The 22525-nt window shown below is 58.0% G+C and overlaps 1 protein-coding gene and 1 non-coding gene across 2 annotated transcripts in view; both read right to left on the reverse strand.

Moving 5' to 3' along the window:
- The window catches only part of LOC117645278 (furin-like protease 2), a 30595-nt gene that overhangs the window by 3632 nt on the left and 4438 nt on the right, over nt 1-22525 (reverse strand). Inside the window, exons 3-16 of the mRNA XM_034385346.1 lie at nt 3787-3891; nt 3467-3700; nt 3255-3389; nt 3013-3172; nt 2762-2934; nt 2544-2674; nt 2311-2456; nt 2041-2205; nt 1824-1941; nt 1665-1740; nt 1341-1587; nt 647-1264; nt 400-556; nt 46-320 (exon numbers count right to left, since the gene is read on the reverse strand). Of these exons, the coding sequence (XP_034241237.1) occupies nt 46-320; nt 400-556; nt 647-1264; nt 1341-1587; nt 1665-1740; nt 1824-1941; nt 2041-2205; nt 2311-2456; nt 2544-2674; nt 2762-2934; nt 3013-3172; nt 3255-3389; nt 3467-3700; nt 3787-3891 (2740 nt within the window). The remainder of the gene's footprint in view (nt 1-45; nt 321-399; nt 557-646; nt 1265-1340; nt 1588-1664; nt 1741-1823; nt 1942-2040; nt 2206-2310; nt 2457-2543; nt 2675-2761; nt 2935-3012; nt 3173-3254; nt 3390-3466; nt 3701-3786; nt 3892-22525) is intronic.
- Trnas-gcu lies at nt 4045-4126 on the reverse strand. Its single transcript has one exon. It is a non-coding gene; the product is annotated as a tRNA-Ser (tRNA).

Here is a 22525-nt window from a genome sequence, read left to right on the forward strand (position 1 = left end):
GTAAAGCAAATAACATTTAAGGTTGGTATAAATTACTACACTCACTTGCACTGCATCGATTGCTGTTCTCTGGCACACATCGATCTTTCTTGTTCAACTTCCAGCCGGCAGAGCATGAATTGCAAAGGCCACTAGTGCATAGTGCGCACCCAGGTTGACAGGGTAGACATTCTCGCCTTTTTTTATCAGCATACCATCCTTCTGGGCAGGTTTCAGGGCATTTTGATCCAGCTAATGCATAGTGGCCAGCTCGGCAGGTAATACATTGGTCCTCTCCAGGCCCAGAGCAAGAATCACAAGACGAATGGCAGGGAGCGCAACTGAGGAAAAGGAGAAGAGAAATTGATAAATAAATAGCATATGATCAGACAAATTATCTCTATTTAACTTATCACTTACTTGTAATCATCAGTTTCATAAGTATGGTCAGGGCAGGAGGCCAGGCAAGTGTGGTTGTGCATCACAAGGTGATGGTCACAGCTAGTGCAGAAGTCGGGTCTGTCCTGGCAGCTTGCACAGTTTGCCTCACAAGGTACACAAGTACGTTTGTCAAAGTCTGCAAAGAAAAAAAAACCACATCATTAATTCAAAATTCCCCAAAACAAGACTAATTTAAAAAGGTGAATGGGGAAAAAATAGTGCTTACTTTCATAGTAGCCTTCAGGGCACTGTTGGAGGCACACAGCCAGATCTGTGACATGCAAATGAGCAGGTGCACATGTCAAACAGCTGTCCTGGCCAGGTCCTGCACAGGTCTCACAGGTTTCATGGCAAGGCCAGCAACGGCCCCCACTGTTAGGGAAGCTGCGAGGTGGACAACGAGAAACGCAGGTATTGTCAAGCCGATAATTCTTGCAGGAAATGCATTGGTGCGGCTCCTTGCCATAGCACCCTTGAGAGTCACACTGCTCGTCACAGTCATGGAAGACACGTTTCGATGAGTCCTCTCCAGCCCCAACAAGATTATCAGACTCAACGTCACTGCCATTGGGGTCAGACACAGCAGTGTCGATTTCACTGCCCTGGCCACTGTACGGCAATGAGGCACTGGTGTAGTCATGGAACACATTGTAAGGCACAGCTGATGGACTAGGGGCAGATCCAGGGAAAGCAAAGCTTCCAGAGGAAGGAGGCAGAGATGACTGGGATGCAAAGCCCGGGTAGGCAGAGGAGCTGATGCCACCGCTTGAAGAACCACTGTTCCTCAAATTTATAGGATTTGTTACAGTTCCGTAGAAGATTAGCTGCCATTTTTTCAATACACCTGGAACAATAATACAAAAATTAAATAAAGCCTCAGAGCATAATTCTTTTAAGGCAAAATCACTTCTTAGTATTACCTGGCTGATTGACATGTCGATTGCCAGCATTGACAACTTGCAGAGTCCACCGCCCTTCAGCTCTCTCACCCCAGAAATGAACACTTAGGAATGGCCAATCGTCAAAGTTGGAGCTCACCACATCACGTGGACGTTCAAACAACAGAGTGGAAGTAGTTCCCATGGGAGAGGTCAGCAAAAGTCTCAGGTTACCCCGAGGGAAGAAGCGAAGAGATACCTTACACTGAACATGTTCTAGGAACCGTACCTAAGATGTGAACAGAGGAAATCAATTAGGATAATGCTTCCAACCCAGTAAATATAAGTGGGTAATTCAAGTTTTACCTCATTAAGACTTCCAGCACACCCAGTGACGTCCATGTGCACTTGAAGAGTTTGTCCAAATGTTGCCTCAATCACCCTAATAATAAAAACAACAACATAAAAACAATAAGGAAAAAAATAATAATTTGGAAGTATAAGAGAATTTAGGATGACACTTACCGATCCTCAGCTATTTCCTGACTCTTACAGATGTGTTGAGGAGGCACTGGTGTCCACTTCTCAGCAAGTGTGACCATGGCATTGGCATCCATCAGACCATATCCAAACTTGTGAGAGACTGATACAGAAAAAAAATAAAACGAGTTTTGTGTTATGGGGCCAAGAAGCAAAAGTGTATAAATTCCTTCAGGCAGGTTCCAAAATGGAGAATAAGTACCTTTCCTCTTAACTCCATTGACAATCCAGCCCCTTTCTCTGTCCAGAGGACCTGACCTGGATGAAAGAACGACTAGGTATTGCATATCACGCCATGTGAGATGAGGATTTGCCTCCAGGGCGAGGGCACAAATTCCTGCTGCTAATGGAGCAGATGCAGATGTTCCTAGTAAAAATAAATTAAAAAAAAAATTAAATTAAAAATTAGAATTTATAGAAAACATGATAGCTGCAGTTGGTTTCTTAGGATGGGAACACAGTCAATACTAACCTGTGTGCTCAACAGTGCAAATATGGTCAGGCCTTAGTTTGCCATCCATATCTACAGTGGCTACACTCTTGTCATGTCCTGGGGTACCAGAGCTGTAAGTTGTTGCAAGAGTGGATGAACATTCCTCTAAGTACCATGGTTTAAACCTGTGAATAAACAAAAAAAATATTACAGGAAGTTAGTACATCTCATCATTTCTCAGGTTTGTTGATGCTGACAAGACAATATCTTACCCTCCTTGTGTTGCACTTGAAATGGACAATGTGAAAATAGAATTAGTGTAGCCATCACAGTTGCATGAGTCTGTATGTCTGCCACCATTGCCAGAAGCCCAAACAAAGATCGAGCCCTTTCCTTTACGGCCCTAAAATCATAAGGAGAATTTTACACTAGTTCAAGTTACAAGAAGATAGAAAAATAATATCAAAGATAAATGGTATAAAACACATACACTGGTGACTCCATAGATGAATGCTCTGCGAGCCAGAGGACCAGGTCCATCCACAGTTTTACCATCATCTTCTGGACCCCAAGAGGCAGAGTAAATGTCTATGTGGTCTGGATTGAGACCCAAGGCCCTGGCCTCTACTGCATCATTCACGGTTCCATCCAACATACGAACACCTAGAAACACACAAAATTTAATTAGGACCAGAAAGGTAACAGTTTTACAGAAGTGTTCTTCCACTTATTTTAACTTACCACCAATGCTTGCATTATAAGCAACCCCAACACCACAATAATTATTGAATGCAACAGCTGCTACTTCTCCTGCACATCTTGTTCCGTGTTTGTTATCACCATTATCCCTTGGTGTCGGATCATCATCATTGTCATTGATGTCCGTGCTAGCATCACGGTCCTGCACACAAAAAACCATAGATTAATGTTATTTTAATTGAAATATTTTGTAAGAGTATAGAAATGAAAGGAGTAAAACTTACATAATTGAAAGCAAGATCCGGGTGGTTGGGCTGGATGCCATCATCCAAAATAGAAACAACTACTCCCTTCCCAGTGTACCCTCTTTTCCAGACTGCTTCTACATTCATATCAAAGCCATCTCTAGCTCCTCCATTCTAAAACACACAAAACAACATTTGTTTAATTCAGAAAACAGTATTTTAAAATGTTATTGTTGATGATAGAAACTTACCATATACCACTGTTCACGATACAGTGGGTCAGGGAAAAGCCTGTAGCCTGAGTAGCTGGAGAAATCATCGATTCCCTCAAGAGAACGATGATGGTTGTGATGGGAGCTGCTCACACCAGAGCTGCTACCTCGACTGCTGAGAGGTCCAAAGAAGGATGCAAATGATGGAAAACTTGAAGAACTAAAGTCGCGCTTAAATCTTTTGCGTTCATGCTGTTGTTGAACCCACTTCACCTAAAAAAATTAAAAAGCAAATCAATGATATCAATATTTTGAATAAAATAAACATGCGATGAGCTGACGGTACTCAAAGAACTTACCTCTTCTTCATTTTCTAGTTTTCTTCTATGATCAGGGCTATGTTCAACTGATCGCTTCCTCACGTGTGGATGTTCGAATAGGTAATAGCCTTTCAAGCTCCCAATCTGAAACAAAATAGGACATAAAAATTAATCCCATATATCACTTTTCCTTCCATCATATCTCCCCCCATCCACTCAAAACGTGAAAGGTTCGTAAAATCTGAGAACGCCTGAGCGCCAGCCTTCACTCAACGCGAAAAGAAAGAACAAAAACACCGACGAGGATGGGATTCGAACCCACGCGTGCAGAGCACATTGGATTAGCAGTCCAACGCCTTAACCACTCGGCCACCTCGTCGCCTCCTCCTCACCGGGGTCTGCGTAATTACATACTGGGAGTGGGAGGCCGGAGTGGGGGGAGGTCCTGCGCGCCTGCGCGTACCGTACACCGCGCGCGGCGACGCGCTTCGGCAGACGGCCGGCAGATGGCGCGGAAGGTCACGGCGGAGCGTGAGGCGGGAAGGGAAGGCGTCGCAATGGCGGGAAAGGACGAACGCGAACGCGCTCTCCCGAGTCTCTCTCTGTCGCACTCACGGCGCTCTCCATAAGAGTGAGAGAGAGAGACAATCGCTCGGCGGGGCGCCACAACGAATGGCCGTAGCCCGGCGCACAAAAGTCAACTCGCTCGGTGAGCGATCCCGAGAGAAAATCCGCGCACAGAAAAAGAAAAGGCGGTGGCAACTGTTCTATTCGACAAATCGAGGAGTCCAAAGTCGACCGATCGACCGTTCCATTACGTTCCGTTCTGCCTGCGGGAGCACGGACAACCGAAGCCAGTGACCAGTGGTGCCAGCCCAACTGACCGCCCCGCCCGGCTGGCAGCCAAGCAGGCAGCCAAGCAGGCCGGGGCGCACGGCGGACTGCGGGGGAAATGAACCGATCCGGAAATACGACGCCAATGGCTGTCCAGCAGTGTCCACCACGGTGTCCACAGCCCGGGGCGCCCGCAGGCACGGCCGACAAAAACGAGGCGGATTGACAAAAAAACAACAACAACTAGCTCCGGTTTAATTGAGTCCGAATTGACAGCCCTGGGCACAACATCCGCGCATTCTTTGCGCCAGGTGGAACACCCACTCGGTCGCCAACAGCTTTAATTTTCGAGAGGATGATGGAGGCACGAGCACGTAGCCGAAAATGACCACCGTCGGCTATATACGTGGCCCGCGGTCGTTGCGTTGCGCGAGGACTGCGAGGCGAGGACACCAGAAGGGAATGCCCGCAGCCTCGCAGCAACCTCGCTAGCCTCGTACCGGTCCACCGCACCGCCACTGCAAGGCACTGCACTGCAAGGCAGCAGTCTGCAGCATTCGTCGGCTAAGGCCGGCGGGGCGCCCTCTCACGTTGCAGGGAAAACGGTCTGGAAATGCAAGTGGAAAGCCGATCGCAGCAATCGGCGCGCAAAAAGAAGCGACCGCGGCGCGTAAAAAGACGCGGCGTGTGACTTTCAAGCTTCGAGCGGTCGCACTGTGGCGAGGGTGGCGCAGAAGGGCATCTTTTGTCCCGGCGAAGCGCGAAGCACCGCGAAGCCTTGCCGGTCAGTTCTTTCGCCATTCTCCGCGCGTCTTTTTCATCCTCGCGCTGCGAACGCGCGTTCTTCTGCTTGTTTCCGTTTTTGTCAAAACGCGAGGCGCCCGGTCGGTCGAGTCCTAGTGGAACGCGCCCCGAAACGACCCCAGGAACGACCGGCGCGACCGCCCGAGCGACGCCCTTCTGGCCTTCCCTTGACCCTTTTAGGGGGCGGGTAAGGACATGGGCCGGCATGGCATGGGCCGACCGGGCGGACCGGCGGGCTTGCTCAACCGGGCGGCAAGGGGACTGACTCTGTCTGCGTCGCAGGCCGGGCAGGCAGGCCGGGCAGGCCGAGCGACAAAGACGCCAAGACGTGTGTGGAACGCGCCCCGTGACGCAGGGACGCCGTGACGAAACGAGCGACGTCCCAATTCCTGGTCGGTCCTGGTCGGGCCCGGCCGCGCCGGCGCAGCGTTTCGGAAATAGTAACGCCAACGGTTTCCGTCGATAACCAAACGTCAGGGTCGTCGCTCCGTCTCTCTCGCACCCATACGGAACGCCCCACGAGTGCGAGGGAGACACAGCGACCCTCGCGGAATCATGGATGTTTTCATTTTGACGAGTCTCTGGTGAGGGCGGGCCGGCCGCTCCAGCCATGGCTCGTTGTTGTACGTCTCCATGGCCTTTCGGTACTGGGAGATGCGTATCGCCACTGTATCGCTAGAATCGCCAGTCGCCTCCTTGACACAGAGCCGCCAAACAATGCGTCAGTGTGTGTCTGCTCGTGTGAGTGCGTGTGTGTGTCTGTTTGGGTGCGTGAGAGTATTGATTCTACGAAGGGCCAGACGATAAGGCTTCGCGCGACTAGACGAGACCAAAGCTAGCAAAGCGCGGGGCGCGGGCAGCCAGGCGGGGCCGCCTTTCCGCCAATAGGAAGCGAGTCGTCGTCACGGCGGCTGCCCATTATGCAGTGAAGGTGACGCCGTGTCCGCGTGTCCGCGACCGCCATCCAGAGTGACCACCACACTGCAGCGGCCCAGGGATTAGGGATCCACGGGCGCGAAAACGCATGCAAACACAACGCGCACCAGCTGCTCGCCGTCGTCGCTGACGGCCGCGGGCTCGAATCCCCGCCGCGGCGCCGCTTTTCTCCAGCCGTCGTCCAGCAGACTCTGCCCCTCTCGCACCCCCACGGGACGGGCCGTGAGGGCGAGAGAGACGGAGCGACGAAAACGACTCTCGGAATCAGTTAAAGACCCCGGGAGGAAGCGGTGTCGTTCACGTCGTTCACGGCCTCAAAGTGGCGGCCGGCTGCGGCCGGCGAACAAAGGGCCATCCCGTCCTGACGGCGCGACGCCCCGACGGGCTGTTACAGTGTACCGGCCTGACCTCCGAGCGAAAGGCAGAAAGGGCCTTTACAGTGTATCGCACGCGGGGAAAGGCGAGGGCCGGACACGAAAGCAGACACCGCCTGGTGCAGGCCTGCAGGCGTGCTGCCTGCCTGCTGGGCACCATTCAAAAGTCGCCCACAAAAAGCAAAGCCCAATTAACAGTGGAGCAGTTTGGTTTTCCCACCGCGTGGCGGCGCCACCGTCGCCAACAATGGTCCGCCCGCCAAGTTCGAACTTTCCAAGCTCCCATAGCGCACCGCGCCCGGGTGCCCGCCCGCCGCCCGGGTTTCGCGCCACCACAGAAGCACGAGCAGGCGCCAACTCGACCGACAATTTTCCAGCCAACAGGACTCCAAAATCGAATCTCAAAGTTCAAAGTGCGACTGCCGAATCCCAGGATAAGCCTAACGGGCCTCCGCTTCTGGCCTTCCACCAACCAACCACTCGAACCATATCCACGCAAAACCGCTCCAGCCGAAGTGAACGGCCGCCCAGGAATGCCAACCTCTCGAGTATCGCTTAACGATTTGCACGGGTGTACCGGCCCCTGGCTCCCCTGGGCCGGCCGCAGACATTCGCCTCGGTACTTTATGACGAACCCCTATCACCCACCAGCACTGCCCTGCCGGCCCGTGTTGCCAACTTTAGCCGAACCGAACCTTATCTAACCTAACTTTAGCCGAACCGAACCAACCTTTAGCCGAACTTCCCCCGCGGCGGTGGTGGTAACGCCGTAGCCGTACGTGTTTTGGCGCCGACACGGCAAACCGAGTCCATTCCGCCGACAGACCACAGGCAGCCCGTTTCTCAGCAAAGCGAGACAAAGCCTCGTTTGGCGTATCGCCGCCGCTCCTCCGCACGACCGGTCATTACGAATCGTAAATTATTGATGCCATCGCGCGCTAATTACATCGTGCTATACAAACAGCCGCGTCTTCCGCAGGACCTGGCGGGGCGTGTGGTGGCAGGCCTGGACGGCCTGGACGGCCGGCGCGCATCCTGCTGCCGGACGGACGGAGCGCGGGGATTTATCGAGAGCCCCACCAAACGGCCATTATCACACATTGTGTGTGTGTGTTTGTGTGGCGCGTTGTCCTTGCCTCTCCCCATTGACTGAGGAAGGTGCGTCATTGAACGGTCAAGGAGCGCCTTGCGCTGCTGCTTCCGCTGCGAGAGAGAGGGGGGGGGGGAGGGGAGGGAAGTCCAGCGCGTCCGGCCTCGCGCGCCGCCCCCGCGGGGCTGTCACCCGCGGCCCGAAGGCCGAGGTTCACACGGGGCCGCGGGGCGCAACGACAGCACTCTTCCCGCACTACCGTGTTCTGGAAGAGCGACGCGGGGTATCGCCACGCGACATTGTTGCCCCGAAGCGTGGAGTATACCCGCGCCAGGGCCAGGGATGTTCGAACGGCGGCGGCGGCGGCGGGGGGTAGCGACGGCGATTCGAGTCACGGCCGGCGGCGGCGGGGCGCTGCTGCAGCGCTGGCGGGGCGGCCGGCGGCGTCTCGATTGCTCGGCCGTCCTTCGATTGCGGCACAGAGGCGGCGGGCGGGGCGGGGCGGGGCGGCCGCACTGGTGTTGACACTAATTGAACGCGCCCTCGCCACCACCACGGTGCACGGCGCAGCACGGCGCAGCACGGCGCGCCTGCAGGCCGATCCCGAACAACCGCCTCGGTCGCGCCGTCTCCCTCGCACCTCCACCGGACGGCCCGCGGGTGCGAGAGAGACGGAGCGCCACGGCGCAGGGTATCATTTGGACCGCATGGCTCGGGCACTCCGTGGCACTCCGTGGCCGCCTTGCGACACGGCATCGCCCGCGATGCGTGCAGGTTACTTGGCCGTCTTGGCCGGGCCCGGCGCGTTGCGACAGTTGGACGCGTGTGTGTGTGTGCGTGTGTGTGCGCGAACGCGTCAGCACGTGCACAGCGGCGTCAACGAGGCAGTTACGCGCATTACATAAAAAGAATGAAATCAATTTGGAAATATGAGACGTGAGCGCCTCTGTGTATGCCACTTCCGGGGACGAGGGCGCGCCGGAGGGAAGGACGCCGTCGAGGACGTGGCCGAGGACGCCGAGGACGCCGCACTGACCTACAGGTCGACGTCGTGATACTGTAGCCGTCGGATCGAGGAAACATCTGACTGGCGGCGCATGTGGCGACCTCACCGCAGTTATTCAATTATTCACTAATTAACTAATGAAGTAATTAAATAATCCCTATCCGCCGGCCGGAGAGAAAGAAACGGGCCGAAAAAGGGAGCAAATGGGAGAGACAGCGGCGGTAAATTCACCGGGGTGACCGTCGCATCGCGTGCTGCGCGCTGCCTCCACCAGAAAAAGGTGTCAAGCCGTGTTTGCTCGGACCACTCTCACCCGAGGGGAGAGAAGCCCCACGCCCGGCCCGGCGTCCGTCTGCCCGCCTCACAGTGGGCCAGAAGAACGGCGGGGCGGCCAAAACTCTAGACGCGTTTTGAGCTTCAGAGTCACGACATGGGACTGGAACCGAACGTGTGACCCCACCAATGGATTGCTCTCCGAACGACGAATCCATCGGTGGGGGTCACAAATTCGGTTCGAGTCCTGTTTAGCGACTCTGGTCTGGAGCTCAAAACGCGTCTAGAGTTTTGGCCGCCGGCGCCAGTCTTCTGACCCACTGTGCGTCTGTTCGTTCGGCCGCGAAACTCACCGACGGCACGCGTAAAAAGAATCAATGCTAGGATAAATACGGCATGGCCGCCGCACAGCTGCAGCTAGCTGGCGAGTGAGTGAGTGTGTCGCCACACGCACTGGGCCGCTAACCCGCGAAGGTCGAACACCGGACGACAGCAGACTCCACCAAGTGCGACGGAGTGCCTGCTGCTGTAGCGGTTTTCTTTGACCGCCACAGCCAGCACAGCGTGCATGGTAGCCAATGGCTTGGCCAATGGCAGCACACAGGCCGATCGCACTTCCGCCAGGCAGGCCGTTTTCTTGCCCTTCTTCTTCCCGGTTTTCTTTTGTCGGGAACAAAAGAGAATCTAGCGTCAGCGCTTCGAGCGCCGCGGGCTTGGACGCGAGCGCTGATACAAGCAGGGTCGCTGACACCTGCCGCCGCACAGTGCGCCAGAAGACCGGTGGAGGCGGACAAAATTCTAGACGCGTTTTCAGCTCCAGAGTCGCTACATGGGACTCGAACCGAACGTGTGACCCCACCGATGGATTGCTCTCCGAACGAGGAATCCATTGGTGGGGTCACACGTTCGATTCAGGTCCCATTCAGGGACTCTGGAGCTCAAAACGCGTCTTGAGTTTCGGCCGCCTGCGCCGTTCTTCTGGCCCACTGTGCGCCTCCAACGCACGAGGAAGCGCAGAAACGGAGGCCAAGCTGGAAGCTCGGTAGGCGGGATGGATCGCAACGACGCGATGCAGACTCCACTCCACTGTAAGGTGGAAACGCGGTGGCCCGTTGGACCGGCTGGGACCAGTTCTCCGGACCACGTGACTAGAGCCGCCGGCACACGTGACGAGGCGGGTGTCTGGCGGGTGCCATCCCGGAGTGACCAGCCCGTCACGCACGTCCGGGGCACAGCGCGGTCGGAGGTCTAGGTCGTGCGCGTCGAAACCCTCTCGCCTGGCCCGGCAGGCCCGGCAGGCCCGGCGCCTGCGAAGACATTCCGAAGGATGTCCCGGCCGTCCCGCCGGGGTGCGAGAGAGACAGAGCGACCGCGGCGCCTCAAAGCAGCGCCAAGCAGCGCCCCTCCCCGTCCGGCAGGCGGCCTGCGTCTAGGCCAGGGTCGCGGTCATCATCGGCTCCGTCATGGACGACACTCTGACCACGCCGACGACCGCCAAAAGAAATCGGCGTCCAGAGTGTCGCCGTGTCGCATCGCCCGCCGTCCGGACGGCCTGGACTCCACTCCGCCCGGCCGGCGGCCACGCGGCCACGCCCTGCGAGTGAAAATGCCGATCTCTCTATTCATGAGGACCACGCCGCCTGCGTCTGCCGTCCCGGCCGTCCGCGCCCAGGACGTCCAGGACGGCGTCGCGGACGGCAGCGCAGGTGCACTGTGCAGCCAGCAGCGGCGGCGAGGCACCCGGATCACAATCACGCATTGATACGACGCCGCCACGGTCGGCGGGGCGGACAGGCCGGGCCAGGCCGGGCCAGTCGCGTGTCCGGCAGGGACTGTCGTGCAAGGACACGGCGTCGGCTTGCTTGCGCAGCTTGCGGTGCAGGAACTGCCGTCCGCTCCAGCCACGCTCCAGCCACGCTCCAGCCACGCTCCGGACACACGTTCGCCGCTCCAGCCGCTCCAGCCACGCTCCAGCCACGCTCCGGACACACGTTCGCCGCTCCAGCCGCTCCAGCGCGGATAAGCCAGCCTGATAGCGTCCGGGCCGCGCAGGGAGGGGCGGCCTTATTGCGAGTGTGGGGCGTGCGTGCCCGCGGCCGCGATAAACTTGAAAAACTACGCCTTTCCCGCCGAAACTAGGGCCGTCGCGCTGCGGCCAGCTGCGAAGAGCGTGGAGCGGGCGACAGCGACACTGTACTGTACGTCCACGACTCCACGTCCACGGTTCGACACGTAGGAAGACGGTAACAAGGGGGTGGGGGCTGAGACCTTGGAGGCCGAGCCGGTGGCAGCCGGCAGCACCCACGGGCACGCCCCGCCCGCTCCGCCCCGCCCCGCCCCGCGTCGCCGTGCCGCAATAGTGAAAGTCTACATGAGCGGCCGGTGAGTGGTTCTCCGATCACATCGAAAAGACGCCAGTCAAATTAGCGCTCAGCACACCGCACGGCCAGCGCCAGACACCACACTGGCAGACTGTAGTACTCGCGCGCCGCGGCGTTCTGTGGCTCTGCGATCGCGTTCCAGCTCCAGCGCGTCCGAACAGTCCGACCGGCCGTTTCGTTTCCTGTCTCGCGACGCCGTAAAAAAAAACACAAAAAAAAACAGTGGCGCCGAATCGCTGCTGCAGGTGATTCACCTCGTGACGAGGTCCAGTCGGAAAAGCCTAGGGGGAGGGGGCTCTCGGTAATCTCGTGAGTGCACCGCAAGATAAGGTTAGTGACGTCGGCGGGGATGGTGCGGGGGCACGCGCGCGTGTGTGTGAGTGTGTGTCAGTGAGTGAGAGTATGACTGTGTGAGTGAGGGTGAGTGTGAGTGTGTGTGTGTGGCGTTGGGTTGATGAAGCTGCCTGGCCGGGGCTGATAGCCCGTAAGTGTAGCAAGTTGGGCGTTAAATGTTATGGCGGAGCGGAGGCGCTAGACGCGCTGCAGGGGCGGGCCGGGGCGGCCGAGGCCCAAGCAATGACGTCACTGCTGGGGGCGGACGCCACGCGGACGCCGCCACGCCAGTGTACACCCACGCGGCGACCGAGTGGATCCAGCGGGGGAGGAAGGAGGGAGTGACGTGCCGGGCTGCTGGGCTCGGGGGCGCGAATAACAAACAGCCCCTGAAAGAGCTAAACGCCATGCTGTGGCGCTGTGCGCGCTGTGCGGCCGGGGTGCTAAGCCCTTCGTCGCACAGTGGGCCAGAAGACCGGTGGAGGCGGCCGAAACTCGAGACGCGTCCGGGATTTCGACCGCCTCCACCGGCCTTCTGGCCCACTGAGCGTCGCGACGCGCGAATTTTGCGGTGCACCCCACGACGCGCCGCGGATGGAGAACGCGCGACGCGCGCTTCGAACAACTGTATTTAACTTTGCCGGTCGCCAAAGTCAATTTGCGACGACCAAAGTCATTCAGCCACGTTGAGCGGCTCGGCGCGCCCCGCGCGTCACAGCGTCACCCGCTCGCCCAATCCAATAACCGCTGGCGAGGCAGGCAGAGGCAGCTACCCACTGTGTTTGCACTGCAAACGTTCGCGGAAAAATTAAAAGAGGCGGAGAGGAAAACACAGGCAAATTTTTCATTTTCATAACAAAGCGGATTCCGTGCGGTCGTTATTCCAGCGAAACGACTTTTTAAGTCCCAATAAATCCGGGCGTCGCGCGTCGCCGCAGGGAAGGCCGCGCTGCAGCGTTGCAGCGCGAGTTTTAAAGACATCAAGCCAGAAAAAATGAACAAAGGGGGAGCAGAGCATGAAAAAAAACGCGGAGCGAGAAATAAAAAGGTCACGACGGCGGCGGCGGGGATTCGAGAGCAAAGCTGCAGCCTTCAAAACGACAACATCAAGGTGCACTTGCAGTGCAATGGCACAACCAGGGCGGGCTGGGCCTCGGGCTGGCCAGGACGACAAGGCGGTATCTGGGCGGCGTGCATGCGCCAGATTGGCTAGATGCGCCGAGCCACCGCCTTCTCTGCCTTTTCTTGTCGCTGCCGCCGGAGTAGGGAGGCTGCACGCCGGGCAGGGGCAGGGCGAGGCGCACAGTGGGCCAGAAGACCGGCGCGGGCGGCTGAAACTCTAGGCGCGTTTTGAGCTCCAGAGTCGCTAAACAGGCCTCGAACCGAGCGTGTGACCCCACCAATGGATTCCTCGTTCGGAGAGCAATCCATCGGTGGGGTCACACGTTCGGTTCGAGTCCCATTTAGCGACTCTGGAGCTCAAAACGCGTCTCGAACTTCGGTCACCTCCACCGGTCATCTGGCCCACTGCGAGGCGGCCGGCAAAGCTGGGCAAAGCTCGCTATCAGTTACCGTGGCGGGGACATCAGGCTGCGGAGGACGCGGTGGCGCGGCGCAGTGACGCAAGCATGCACTGCCGCGCCGGCCCATTCCATTTACGTTAAGAAAAAGGAAGAAAATAAAACAACGACACTGCAGCAACGTGGGCAACTTAATTTTGTTTCCTTCGATCAAATTTGAAAAAAAAAAAGTATTTCAATGTTTAAGTGCGATTTTTCGTTTTTTTTTGTTATTTATTTTTTGTTGGAATTGGAGTTTAGCCGTTATCAAGGAATACCCTGACCGACCCAGAAGAAGGTTCTCACGGATCAAGGCCACCACCGACAGGCGGTGGCACACTTTCCGGGCACGGGGTGCGGTGCAGTGCGGTGAGCCACCGCGAGCCACGCGATGCATGCAATTTAACACAACTTGCACTTTCAATTGGCAATCCCTGGCTGCACCGCCGGCACCGCCTGCCTTGCAGTAAGACCTCCGCGCGAGTGCACCTGCCAGCCCGCCAGCCCGCCAGCCCGGCCCAGAGCGAGACGGAGTGAGACAGAGACACAGGCTGCCTGCGGAACCCAACAACAACTCTTTTCTTCCCGACAATCTCGGGCCTCTCTGGGCGCGCGTTGCACCAACCAGCGAGCATTTAAACGTTTTGTAATCCAGAATAACAAAGCAGGAGCGGCGCGGGACACAAAAAAAGATTGGCTAGACTGGCAAAAATGTTGGCTAGGCAAACATCTAAAATAATAACCCAAGGATGACACACGAGCCAAAGCAGTTTTTACATTCCGTCGGTAGTACAACGTGGAGGGCAGTCAAGCCTACACAAACGGAACAAGCTGTGAGGTTCTTTCCCCCGGTTTTTGCAGTTGTCGCCGCTGCTCGCGGGTCGCGGGGTCACGCGGGTACAGCACCAGGGACGCCGTCCAAATTTTTTTTCAGCCCCTGCTTCCCTTTCCACGGGCACGGCTTGGTGGCTCGGCCCGGCGAAAGTCAAGTCCCTGCTCCAATGCCTCGACGGCGGCGTCCCGGGCGGAGTCCCCGCGGCCACGCGGCACAGTCGGCCAGAAGACCGGTGGAGGCGGCCAAAACTCCACACGCGTTTTGAGCTCCAGAGTCGCTAAACAGGCCTCGAACCGAACGAGTGACCCCATCAATGGCTTCCTCGTTCGGAGAGCAATCCATTGGTGGGGTCACCCGTTCGGTTCAAGTCCCATTTAGCGACTCCGGAGCTCAAAATGCGTGAGTTTTGGCCGCCTCCACCGGTCTTCTGGCCCACTGCACGCGGCCACGCCCGGCGGCAGGACGGAGTTTAGCGACTATTGAGCGCACCGCGTGCCACCTAGCGCCAAAGCCCGGAGTAATAGACCCTGGGACTCTATGGCACTGGCCCGGAGACCAACATTCGCAGTCTCTGTGGGACGTCAGAAACGAGCCAGCATCCGGCGGCCAAAACGCCCGCGATTTCGGCGTTGTAAACAGAGGCCGCGGCGAAGCGGGCGAAGCGGGCCAATGTCAGGGCGTCCATTTCCTCCCCCAACATCGTGCATAGTATCACGAGATAAGCGTCTGCACGGCGATCTGGCTGGCGGCTTGGCTGGCGGCTCGGCTGGCTGCCTCCCTGGCTGCTATCACCGCCGAGATAAGCGGGCCACCGAGGGCGCGCGTGCGTGGTCCAGGGAAAAAGAATCGACCGCGACCGGGACGCGAACCCGCGCCGCTTACGTGACTGGCCGGCCGCGTGCTGGCCGCTGGCTGGCCGCTGGCCGCGGTAAAACGCCGGCAGATCGCGATTACTCTGACGAGCGGAACTGCCGTAACCTTGCACTGCGCGGCCAGTGAAAAAAAAAGAGAGTGTAAAAACGGTTGCGAGAGAGGAGAGGATGTGCGAGAAAGATAGCGGCAAGGACGAATTCCGAATTTCGCTCGAGGATTATTGTGAAATGCCGCCCCCCAATCTCACAATAACCCGATCGAAGGCGATGACGCCAGAATCGGCCGACGCACAGTGGGCCAGACGACCGGTGGAGGTGGTCCAAATCCGACGCGTTGAGCTCCAGAGTCGCTAAATGGAACTCGAACCGAACGTGTGACCCCACCAATGGATTCCTCGTTCGAAGAGCAGTCCATTGGTGGGGTCACAAGCACGACTCGAGTTCCATTTAGCGACTCTGGAGCTCAAAACGCATTTCGGCCGCCTCCACCGGTCTTCTGGCCCACACTGGCTTCCAAATCAGCAGGAAAACGGCCAACAAAGCAGAAAACTCATCACCGGCCGCGCGCAATTTGAGCGAGCACCGCCAAATACGGACAGTGTACACAGTGTACCCACCCGCCTGGCGGCCGTCGCGGGGCCATTCCGCGCCGAATGAGTTGCTTCACACGGCGAGCTGACGAGCTGACGCAGTGACGTGCCCTTTGGCTGCCTTTGGACCGCCGGCTCGGCCTCCGGGTCGCCCCGACGCTTCCAGCGCTTCCAGCGTAGTCGCTGCTTGACTTGACTGAGGTAATGGCGACGGCATTAGTCAGGCTCCCCATTCTCGTGACTGCGCGAGCTCTGCTGCCTCGCGGGGACTTGTTTCAAAAATAACCATTTTGCTTCCTTTCCTCTTTGTTTTCCACAGTGCAGCGAGCAAGCCGAGCAAGCAGTCGAGGATGGACTCGGCGTGCTCGGCGTGCACGGCATCGCGATCCGACAAACACTTTTTAGAAAAAGGCAGAGCGTCTCTCGGTGCGGCCGTGCCGTGCCGTGGCGTGCCGTGCCGGCCGTGACGCCTGCAAACTCTCAATTACACTGTCCTGCTCCTTCCTCCAGCTTCCAGTGTCCAGACCTTCCTCTCAGTGTGCACAGTCGGCCAGAAGACCGGCGCCGGCGGCCAAAACCCGAGACGCGTTTTGAGCTCCAGAGTCGCTAAGCAGGACTCGAACAGAACGTGTGACCCCACCAACGGATTGCTCTCTGAACGAGGAATCCATTGGTGGGGCACACGTTTGGTTCGAGTCCCATTTAGCGACTCTGGAGCTCAAAACGCGACTCGAGTTTCGGCCGCCTCCACCGGTCTTCTGGCGTGGTCCGTGGTCCTCGTCGCCGTCCGCGCCCCGTCCCGTCCATCCGGCCGTGCGTGCCGATGCCCACCAAGGCCACCATCGGTGACACCGTCGCGTCCGTCGACAGGCCAGGCCGCGCCTCAAATCCGACTCGGAACACGCGTGCCGCAGGCAGACCCATTCCGAGAGTCGTTTTCGTCGCTCCGCCTCTCTCGCATTCATGGGGCGTGCCGCACAGGTGCGACAGAGACAGAGCGACGAAAACGACTCTCGGAATCAGTCTGCTGCTTGGCAGTGCCGTGCCGTGCCGCGCCCCGTCGAGCAGTCCGTCTTCGTCTTCCTTTCACGACACTGACCGCAGCGACAGACCGCAACAACGCTTTCCTCCACGGCCGGCTGAGGGGCGAGAGGGGGAGGGGGCGACAAGAAGAAAAAAAAGAAACAACGTAATCGAATTATAGAGTCTGGCCAACGGCATGCGCGAAAACCGCCGCGCGGCCAACAGTGCACACACACACACACTCATAACGAAAAACCAGAGATGACAGCAGGTGAGCTACTGACTGTGACAAGCGCCCATGAAGAATAACAAGTTATATCGAGCAGCGAGCGCGCGGAAAAAAGTGACGAGTCTGTCTGTCTGTCTGTGGGCAGCAGGACGCTCGTGTTAAGGACCCGTTCCAACCTAACCTTACGACCGAACACGTGTCGGCGCGGTCCACGGAGCGACCCCCACACTATTTACCGCGCGCACATCTCGCCCAGCAATGTCGGCGCGAGGACCGCGACCTCCGACGGGGACGCCGGGGACGTCCCACCTTGTATATGTAATTTACGGACCCGAAGGGGGGCTGGAAAGGGGGAGGGGGAGTGTCAAGAAAGAGGCAGGAGGGGGGGAGGGGGAAGCCCCTTCGGCGAGGTAGAGGGGCCTCAGCAGGCGATGGCACGGCGGCTCGAGTGCAGTAAGCCTTGGCGTCGAACGTACACGAACGTACGTCGCACTGCCGGGTGGTGGTGGCGGCTGTGGCACTCGTCAAAAAAAGCACAGTCCTTGGTCCTGGTGACGCGGCCCCACCGGCACGGATTAAAAAGAAAACACACACACACACACATCACGAGCATGACTCTCTTATAAATTGGACACACGTACGTTGGTCTATCACATGTTCACATGCCACCCAGCCATTTTTCAAAGAGAGGTGATTTCGGTTATAATAATAATTTCACCCCTTATTTGCCCATCTCGGTTTGGTGCACGCGATTTCGGTAGCGATTATAGAGTGATTACTCCCACCCCGGCGAGCCCGCCGCGTCCCGCAGCGCCGCGCATAGCCGGAGGGGAGAACCGGAGAACATCATTTTCCCACGCGGCATCTCATTAAGTTAAGTCAAATCCAATTATTCCGATCGATCCCACAGTCCGAGTAGTAGTCCTTCCTAGCCTGCTCGCTCCGTCGTGTTCACGTCTCTCTCTCCCTCTCTCTCTCTCCGCATCTCGTTGCGCAACAGAGCGGACAAACCGTTCAGGACGTCGCGGCGCCATGCAGGACAAACAACACGAAAAACAACACGGGGATGGGTGTTTGAACCCACGTCCCCGCAGCGCACGCGGAAAGCCTAGTACTTACAGTGGGCATTCCTGCATTCCAGCGGCAGAGCGCCCGCAATCGCCGGGATAGGCAACCCTCCCGCGTGGACGCCGCCGGGTTGCCTACCGTCGCCGAACACGGCGCTCGCCCCGGCCGGCAGACCGACTCCGACTCGTCCTGGTCGCGCTGTCTCTCTCGCACTCACGGGCCGTCCCGTATGGGTGCGAGAGAGACAGAGGACGACTCTCGGAATCAGTCGGCAGCACCAGCACAGCCACAGGCAGCCAGCGTCCCCGGCGCCTCCATCAAGGCTATTGAGTCGGCAGCAATGAGATCGACGACGCTGCCGCGCCGCCACCAAACTTTGTTCATTCATCGCCAACGCAGCGTCTCTGTCTCCCTCGCACCCCCACGCCACGGCGGCCACGCCCCGCGAGTGCGAGAGAGACAGCCCGCCTGGTCGAAAACCGATACCGGGTCACAAAAACGTGAGGCCAACGCCACGCGGTGCCCGGCACTACACTACTAGTGACCGACGGTGACCCCGACGGGAGAGTACACCCGCAGACAAAAACAGACGGCAAGAGGCGGGCGGGCGGACGGACAGGCAGGCAGATAGACAGACGGCGAGTGATATTCGCCACAAGCGAGGCGGTAAACGACCAGTGCACTTGTCGGCGGACTCGGCGGGGGTCTTCGGCCTTGGCTGCTTGGCGCGAGCGGAGCGGCGCGCTTCAGCGGAGGAACAGCAGCTGGTGTGGCCTGCGCGAGCCTGCGTTGCCCGGACGAGCGGACGGCAAGACAGACAGCCACGCCCAGTCCATGCAAATATACTCCCGACAACACCTTTCGGTAAATGAACTAGGCACGCTGACGCGCTGCGCTCGGCGCGCGCGCTTGACGACAGGAAAAAAAATAAGATACCGCCGGGGAAAGCAGGCAGACAGCTTGTCGCTCCACCCGAAAATAAGTCCCCCGCCTCCGCCTCCACCCGCAGCCTGCTCCACTCGAAGGGCACTGTACGGCAGAATGCACCTCGGCATCGGCAGACCGAGCTTTACCTCCAACGAGCACAGCAGGCAAGCCCTCCGTGAGGCGGGGCGGGGCGTGGCGGGGCGTGGCGGGGCGTGGCGGGGCTTGGCGTGGCCAGTCGCCGGCTTTACATACTGCTGGGGAACACGCATCGCGGCATCGCGGCAGCGCGGCGTGCGAATAGACGGTGTTTGGAATTGACGCGAGGGAGGGGGGGGGAGGCGCACAGAGACAGGCAGACAAGCGTGGTAGCCAACGAGGCCAACAACGCGGCTAGCCAGCTAGCAGACTGATTCCGAGAGTCGCTTTCGTCGCTCTGTCTCTATCACACCTATACGGGACGGCCCCTGAGTGCGAGAGAGACAGAGCGACGAAAACGACTCTCGGAATGAGTCTGCTGGCTGGCCGCCGCCGACTGCCTCCAAGATAGCCCGGACTCCTTGCATGCAGACCGAGTCCGAACGACGCTGGCGACTCGCAGCCCCGCGGGGGTGCGAGAGAGACAGAGAGCGCCGTTCCGAATGAGCCTCCAGCAGTGCGGTGTTGATTGCCAGTGGGGTCGCGCGTAGAGTTTTGTCCGCCTGCGCCAGTCTTCTGATCCACTGTGCGACGGCCAGCTTCGATTCGCGGCCGCCATTTCGGCCTCCGATTTTATTTTGCCTTCTCTTATGGCGCCTGCCTGCCTAACAACATCATCAGCGCCGCCACGCGGCCTCCAGGCCTCCAGGTAGTACCGAGAGCCGAGCCGAGCCGAGCCGCGCCGCGCCTGGCAGAGCCGAGCCAGGGCCGGCACATCCAGTGCGAGGAGCGGGCCAGACAGAAATAGCCAAGCCAAGCCAAGCAAGCAGGGCCAAGCGGCGGCAATGCGGCCAAAAACGCGACCGCGGCCTCCACGGCCAGACTTGCAACCGCCCCTCAAAAAAAAAAAACAACCACCGATAAGAGCGGGAAGTTTAACTTGGGAATCGGGCTGCTCAGGTCACAGGGAGAACCGACGGAAAAATATTTTACCATCCCCCAAAAAAATTTCTTTTAAATTAAAAAGAAGGAGTTCTTTTTTGGCTGTAGAGCGCGCAAAATATTGGGGCGGTGAAAGATTGGCAGTGAACGGAACGGGAACCGGGAGAGCGGGATTCAGAGCGGGCCAAAAGGGTTGCGCAACGCCCCAAAGCAGTGTGCCATGCTGCCGCATGCGGCCGCTCGGTGTGCCATTGCCCGGCTGCATAAATGGCCACTCCACAGTGGGCCAGAAGACCGGTGGAGGCGGCCAAAACTCCAGACGCGTTTTGAGCTCCAGAGTCGCTAAGCAGGTCTCGAACCAAACGTGTGACCCCACCAATGGAAGGCTCTCCCTTGGTGGGGTCACACGTTTGGATCGAGGCCCTTTTAGCGACTCTGGAGCTCAAAACGCGTCAGGAATTTCGGCCGCCCCCACCGGTCTTCTGGCCCACTGTCTGTGCAACGCGGCTCTTCGAGTACGCACTTTTCAATCCCCCTTTTCGCAGTGGAGTGGCGCGTACCGCGGCAGAGGGAGCCCGTCGGCGTTTATGAGAAAGATTGACAAACGCTCGGGCTGAAAAGGCGGAGCGGCGAGGCCCGAGGGGCTCGAGAGACAATGCGCGCCACGCCGCCAAGCTCAAAGCGACTCTTTACCCCGGAAGAGAGACACAGACGCAGTGACGCCCGCCTTGCCCCGCCTTGCCTCGGCTTGCCGCCCGGCGCCCTAGCCTTGGCGCTACTTCACCGTCCCCGATTCCAAGCCAAAGGCGCCAAAGGTTAGCCGCACCGCAGCGGCGAAGCAGCGAAGCCCTGCAGGGAATCGGATCAAACACAGTCGCCGCCCGCTCGACGAGGCTCGGCGAGGCGGATAAACAAATGTCAACGCCCGCTCGGCGCGCCGCTACAGGTTTTATCACACTGGCAAAATTATCCGGGAGCACTACACCTTTGACCCGCCGAGACGAGACAGCGGGGCGATGCACGGTGGGCCGGAAGACCGGCGGAGGCGGCCAAAACTCTAGACGCGTTTTGAGCTCCAGAGTCGCTAAATGGGACTCGAACCGAACGTGTGACCCCATCAATGGATTGCTCTCGGAACGAGGAATCCATTCGTGGGGTCACACGTTCGGTTCGAGTCCCGTTTAGCGACTCTGGAGCTCAAAACGCGTCTAGAGTTTCGGCCGCCCCCTCCGGTCCTCTGGCCCACTGTGCGATGCTATTCGACTAATCCGCTGCAGAAACAAGCTTGTTGGTGGAACGGTACCAAGCGCCGCCAAGTGGACGACGACGTGCCGGTCTTTACGACATGGACTCGTTTCCAGGCGCCGTTTGACCTATAAAGAGAGACGCGAAAAAAAGCGAGCGAGAAACATTCACACCTCGTCGTGTGTTATTGGCTTTGTTTCACGTAATAGCACGCGCGGACGCTGGATTATGAGGAAGTATCGAGAAGAAACAGGAAAAAAAATGTAATAAAATTTGCAAAAAAAAAACTTGCGAAAAAATTTGAGAGACGGGAATATGGTCCAGCGAGGACGTGTCCGATGAGCTAACGACCTGGAGCAGCGGCCGGCGGGTTGGCTCTCTGCTCGCCTCTCTGGCTAGTCTGATCCAGATTCCAGCCGAGCCGGCCAGAGGCTGCCGTGCTGCAGACTGAGAGTCGTTTTCGTCGCTCTCGCTCTCTCGCACTCATGGGGCGCCCCCTAGAGGTGCGAGCGAGACGGAGCGACGAAAACGACTCTCGGAATCGGTCTGCTGGGCCGTGCCTGCCGGGCCGTGCCGCGCCCCAAGCCTGGCCAGCCAGCCCGACTGGCTCCAGTAACACACTGCACGACTGCAGGGAATCCTTTCACTTTCCAGCACACCGCTCCAGCGGCAGCACACCGGGCAGAAGAAGAAGAGGGAGGAGGAGACCCAGAGCACCGTAATCCCGACACGAGTAAATACCAAATTAGGCAACGTCCTAATCCAGGCACGCCGTGAATGACACGCACAACACACGTAACGCCGAAGGGCCCTTCGCGCCGTAACGTCTGTTTACTAAACACGTAACGACACCAAAATGATTCATTGCTTTTTTTCGCGCGCCAGCGGCTATCGCTATCTCCCTCCCTCTCACTACACTTTCCAGCCGAGTGAGCGGTGCGAGTCGGCAGCGGCAAAAATGTCGCACGGGTCACCGCCCGCGCACTCTTCCTTCCACCGGCATCCATTTTTTTTAAAATTAATAATCATTTTTTTTATTTTTGCAGTTTAAATTTTAAATTTTCGTTCATCTAATTTTTTTTTAATTTATTACGTAGTTTTAGTCTTGTATTCCTTTTTTTTTAGTTTTGGCTGCTCGGAAAGCCTTCCGAGCCAAACGAGCGAAATGCGAGCCGGCCTCGGTTTGCTTTTTTCGAACGACGCATGCATGCTGCGGCATGGCAGCGCCAGGCAGCGCCCAGCGCGACAACGCGTCAATCCAGCCGACTCTGCACCGCGCGGGGCGGGGCGGGGCGGGCAGAACGGCCACCCACCGCAATTTC

This window comes from Thrips palmi, unplaced genomic scaffold, assembly GCF_012932325.1.
Source record: "Thrips palmi isolate BJ-2018 unplaced genomic scaffold, TpBJ-2018v1 HiC_scaffold_18, whole genome shotgun sequence".
NCBI lineage: Eukaryota > Metazoa > Arthropoda > Insecta > Thysanoptera > Thripidae > Thrips > Thrips palmi.